General features: G+C 35.3%; 1 protein-coding gene across 1 annotated transcript; it reads left to right on the top strand.

Annotated features, from left to right (window-relative positions):
• The first annotated feature begins 3072 nt into the window (after window positions 1-3072).
• On the top strand, window positions 3073-4370 carry LOC112523415 (transcription factor MYB15-like). Its single transcript, XM_025133006.1, has 3 exons — window positions 3073-3205; window positions 3354-3483; window positions 3653-4370. Exons 1-3 carry the CDS (start codon window positions 3073-3075, stop codon window positions 4134-4136), a joined length of 747 nt encoding a protein of 248 aa, XP_024988774.1. The 3' UTR covers window positions 4137-4370.
• Window positions 4371-4714: the final 344 nt, after the last annotated feature.

The following is a 4714-nucleotide window of genomic DNA, read 5'->3' as shown; positions in this document are numbered from 1 at the left end:
TAATCTTCAGTTTCAGTCTTCGACATTCGCTGAAGGTTCTTTGGTGTGAGTGTAGTCTTCTTGAAGTATTGTTTGTCTATGAGATTTACAAAGCAAGTTCCTCAGCGATCACTGAACATACTCAGTGTCTGATCGCTGGAACTGAAAATACAGAAACAAAATTTCATCGATAGATTAAAAGGGATTATCATCAAATCACTGAGAGAGAGGATCAACAATACCCACATATTATGCATATATCCCATGCATGATATACACATACTTACGTAATTAACCCATGTAAGCATGTATCCACAAAAACAATTAATTCACATAATAAATACCTTAGGTAATAACCAGGACCTGGTTATCACAGATATTTGATTTCTTTCATGAACAAAACTATGGTTGGGAACAAAACTATAAGAGAGAGAGAGAGAAGCACCTCCAGATTTATGGTTGGGATAGAACAAAATTGTGGCTCTTATTTCCAAGGACCAATAGATTTGTGGTTGGGACGATTTGATTTCGAGGAGAAACAAAGGAAGCAACAGGTCGAGCAAGGTGGTTGGAATTGCCGATGGTGGAGGCAGCCGGACTTGGAGTTGTGGCTGATGGGTATGTAGTTCCTAGATCCATGTTGTGTTTTGATTGACTTGGTGAGGAGGGTGAATCTAGCCGAATATGCCCTTTCAATTTACTTTTAATTTGACAAAATATCCTTCTTTCACCATTTTATTACACATATGTTTATTTCTTTAATGAGCCTTGATTTAAACTAATCTATGGATTAGAGGTGAACGATCAGAGGAGTCCTCTAATCACTACGATGAGCTGGTCCTTTACTTACGAGCTCGTGTAGTACTCGCCCCTCCTCCACCCCGCTTCATCCATTCCCATTCCAATAAGTCATTCTTTGATATGAAGGATTAGTCATAAAGGTTCTCAACCCATTTTTGGTCCTCACATGATTGAACCTCTATACAGATATAGGTATAGATATAGATATATAGGGTTGAGTTTTGGTGAGACCAATGGTTTTTTTGTGAGACCGGTAAGATCAACTCCAAACCATTTATCACTTTAACGCTTGGTTGATATGATGGTTTAATTCTTTCAACTAAACTTAAAAGCGTATTTTTGACCTAATAACCTTACTTTTTCTTACTTTGCTCAAGATCAAAGAAAACGAACCCTCACTCTCCAATTTCAGGCGTCATCTCCCATCCACGGTTTCACTCTCCTGTGAAAGTCCAATCGATTGCACCTCTGTTGGGTTCAAGTACTCTCTAAGTAAATTGTTTGTCGATTTTTGCTTAAATCATCTACCCATATGACTGCATCAGCCAATCTTTTATCAATTTTAACTTCAACTGTCATTGATTTCTCTTAATTACTCAAGAGTAAACAAATCTAATACATGATTTTTTTTTTAATATTCAATCTTTCTCTTTTTTGAAATTTGGTTTATTTATAGGTTATGCTTAGATTTACTTCTTTCTCTACTTCCATATGTGGATTTATAAAAATGTGTGCTCTAATCTAGGGTTTACATACTTTGATCTCAAGTAAAAGAATATCTAATGAAGATGAGATTATCTTGAATGAAGATTTTAACAATGCAAAGAATGTCTAATGAAGATGATCACCGGATTAGCTTGAATGATGCTTTTAATAATGTTGTGTAATCAAAGTCATTCATTTATTTTGAACAACTGTTTTCATTGTGAAGTTTCATTAATTGGATGCAAATATTCAAAACTTCACATGGAAAGTTTGATTTCCCATAGTTTGATTTCCCATAGTTTGATTTTAGGGAAAAGAATGTCTAACGAAGATATCTCGAGAGCATCTCGAATGATGCTTATGATGGAGAACAATGTAATCTAGGTCATTAGTTTCTTTAGATCAATTATTTTCATTGTAAGGGTTCTTAAACTGAATATATGTGTTTTCTTTAAACAATAACTTAACACAAAAGCTTTGGCATATATTTCAATCCTTAGTATACTTTAGCATTGCATAAGTAACCACCTGATTGAGGAGGGACATATTGGTCATAGTCTGATTACTTATTGGTGTTTTCTCGGCAAACCTAGGTTGTGTACTATAATACTAACCGTAACTAGAAGTCGACCTTGACTGTGCATATATAGGTGTCATCATATTAACTTGTTGGTAAGCTGAACGCTAGGACCATATAGTCCATATTGATGTTGGGCATGTCCTAGTTAGCTCTACAATAGCCATGACCTTAACAAAATGGTGCACTCTGTCAATAACAAGTTGGTTGTTGCCTATAATTATAATTTGATTGCGTTACGAGAGACCATAACATTGGGATGTAGTCTATGGATAAGAAGTTAGGTTCACATCAAAACCACCATGACAAAAAATCTAATTGGTTTGGTACCTTGATGCATGTACACTATAAAACAAATGACTTTTACTCATAAAATATCATTCACGAAAACTTATGTCAGTAATTACCGACGGATCACCCAGAAAATACGAATGGTTCTGGTAGAACCCGATGTTTTTGAACAAAATGCCAACAGATCACCGAGAAAATCACTCGATAATCTGTCGGCTGATTTGAATTTTCCACAAACAATTAACCTACCAACTTTTGTGACACCCGTTTAACAACAAATTTTCAAAAGAAAACCCCATAGGTAAACGTGTTTATTTTGGGTCATCTTTTGTTCAAAACTAAATATATGGGTGCATTATGAAGAACCAAATGAGTGCAAATAGTGTCGTTGAACGCATTATTTGGTGCTTGTAGTTGGATGAATGACACAAAAGTTAATCATGGCGTCTGGGTCTTAAAAAGTAAATAATCAAATCAGTATTTAAAAGACTGTTTACTTGATCATATCGTCATTAAACTTAAATTGTAAAGATATAAAAATCATGTACATTGTCATTAGTTTGACTAACCAAAATTTCAACGAATTTGGATAAAGCCACTGCCCCATTTTTTGACCATTACAGGATACCATTATATATAATAGCCCTCGCACTTGGGCATCCCGTCATTGTACTTACTGCAATTTGTATGCTTCAAAATATATCTGGTATTTAGAAGTGATGAGGACTCCAAATGGGGAGATAAAGGTGGGTTTGAAGAAAGGTGCATGGGACCTGGAAGAAGATCAGAAGCTGATTTCGTATATAAACAGATATGGCATCTGGAACTGGTCTCATATGCCCAAATTCGCTGGTAAATCTAATAAACAGGTTTTTTTGGTCATGGATTTCTTTTCTAAATAAAGTGATGTCGAATTAAAACCTAACCAAAAGAGAGAAAGACCAATAAAAGATGTTGGTTTTGTTTGGGTTGTCTTATGATTGTTTTCCTTTACTTGAAGGTTTGTCGAGAAGTGGAAAGAGTTGTAGGCTTCGATGGATGAATTATTTGAAGCCTGACCTAAAGAAAGGGAGTTTCTCTAAAGAAGAAGAACGAAGCATACTCCTTTTTCATTCAATTCTTGGCAATAGGTATACATATATACTGAGGCCATAACATGGCGGATGTTTCTGCGTGAATGATTCTTTAACCAAATAAACTTGTTGTTTGACCCATACCATACTCGTAAATGATGTTTCTTTTTGAGATATTGAATCCATATTGATCTAATATATTTCTCTTCTCTTGGTTTATTCACAGATGGTCTGCAATTGCATCAAGACTTCCTGGAAGAAGTGACAACGAAATTAAAAATTACTGGCATACACATCTAAAGAAACTTTTACCTAACAACCCTATGCCTAAAAAACCCACGCAAAATGATATGAACGTGTCATCATGTTTTGAAGCTCATAATGTTGAGAAAATACAAGAGCATGTTAATCATGTGAATGATATCCCCAACCCCCTCTTCTCGTGGACATCAGAAGATGATAATTCTTCATCCAACAGCGTCCCTACCCCCAAAGGATATGGAGTAGAATTTATAGCTGATCATCATGACGTAAGTTCACCAGGAACAATTGAAGATCTTCAGTGCTTTTGGAGACAACTTTGCCCATTCGAAAACTTGGAGCTCGGAAACATTCATCAGGATATGTTTTCTGACAACGTTTACAATGATGTGATTGGCCCATACAGCTTTCACATTGATGACTACGACACTAACCCATCTCGCATTTGACATGAGAATGTTAAAACCTTAGATGGTACTGCTAGAAGTGGTGGGTTTAAATCCTTTCCGTTTACCCATCCAAAGAAAATAATGCTATCAACTGTAAGATTGATTAGATATGTATGTAGGTGTTTTTGATTAGATATGTATGTAGGTGTTTTTAGTCATCTGTTTTTGTCTTTTCCGAGGCTATGATCATGAAGTAGATCTTAGTCATCTGCGAAGTTTGTGCGTGATTGTATAAATAATGATTTTGGGTTAAAACTGATACACTTGGGACTCTTTAAGCTTGTCATAACAAGGGACTGTTTATATAAATACATACTAAAGATTAATGTTCTAATGGATGTATTACTTAAGGGCTACTACTTAACATTTTCTTTTGCTAAGCTACCTGGACAAAAGCTTTAACAATATTGTTATTTGTCAGAAAAAATTGCTGGAATGAATACGCAAGTCTTAAACGATAAGTATGTGAACTTACCAACAAGGGTGCACAAATAGCATGGATCAAAATACAACGATGACTATCAAACCAAATTTGGAAGCTACAAAAAATCAAACTGAGCTTGAAGACAGATTTGCTG

Source organism: Cynara cardunculus, assembly GCF_001531365.2.
Source record: "Cynara cardunculus var. scolymus isolate 2C chromosome LG 12, CcrdV1, whole genome shotgun sequence".
Lineage (NCBI taxonomy): Eukaryota > Viridiplantae > Streptophyta > Magnoliopsida > Asterales > Asteraceae > Cynara > Cynara cardunculus.
This window is presented reverse-complemented; position numbering and strand designations above follow the sequence as displayed.

Bases quoted from the DNA above. Each gene is read 5' to 3' on its own strand.
- LOC112523415 (XM_025133006.1), top strand. From the start codon at position 3,073: ATGAGGACTCCAAATGGGGAGATAAAGGTGGGTTTGAAGAAAGGTGCA. The intron at 3,206-3,353 runs GTAAATCTAATA...CTTTACTTGAAG, and splicing joins TCATATGCCCAAATTCGCTG to GTTTGTCGAGAAGTGGAAAG. The intron at 3,484-3,652 runs GTATACATATAT...GTTTATTCACAG, and splicing joins CATTCAATTCTTGGCAATAG to ATGGTCTGCAATTGCATCAA.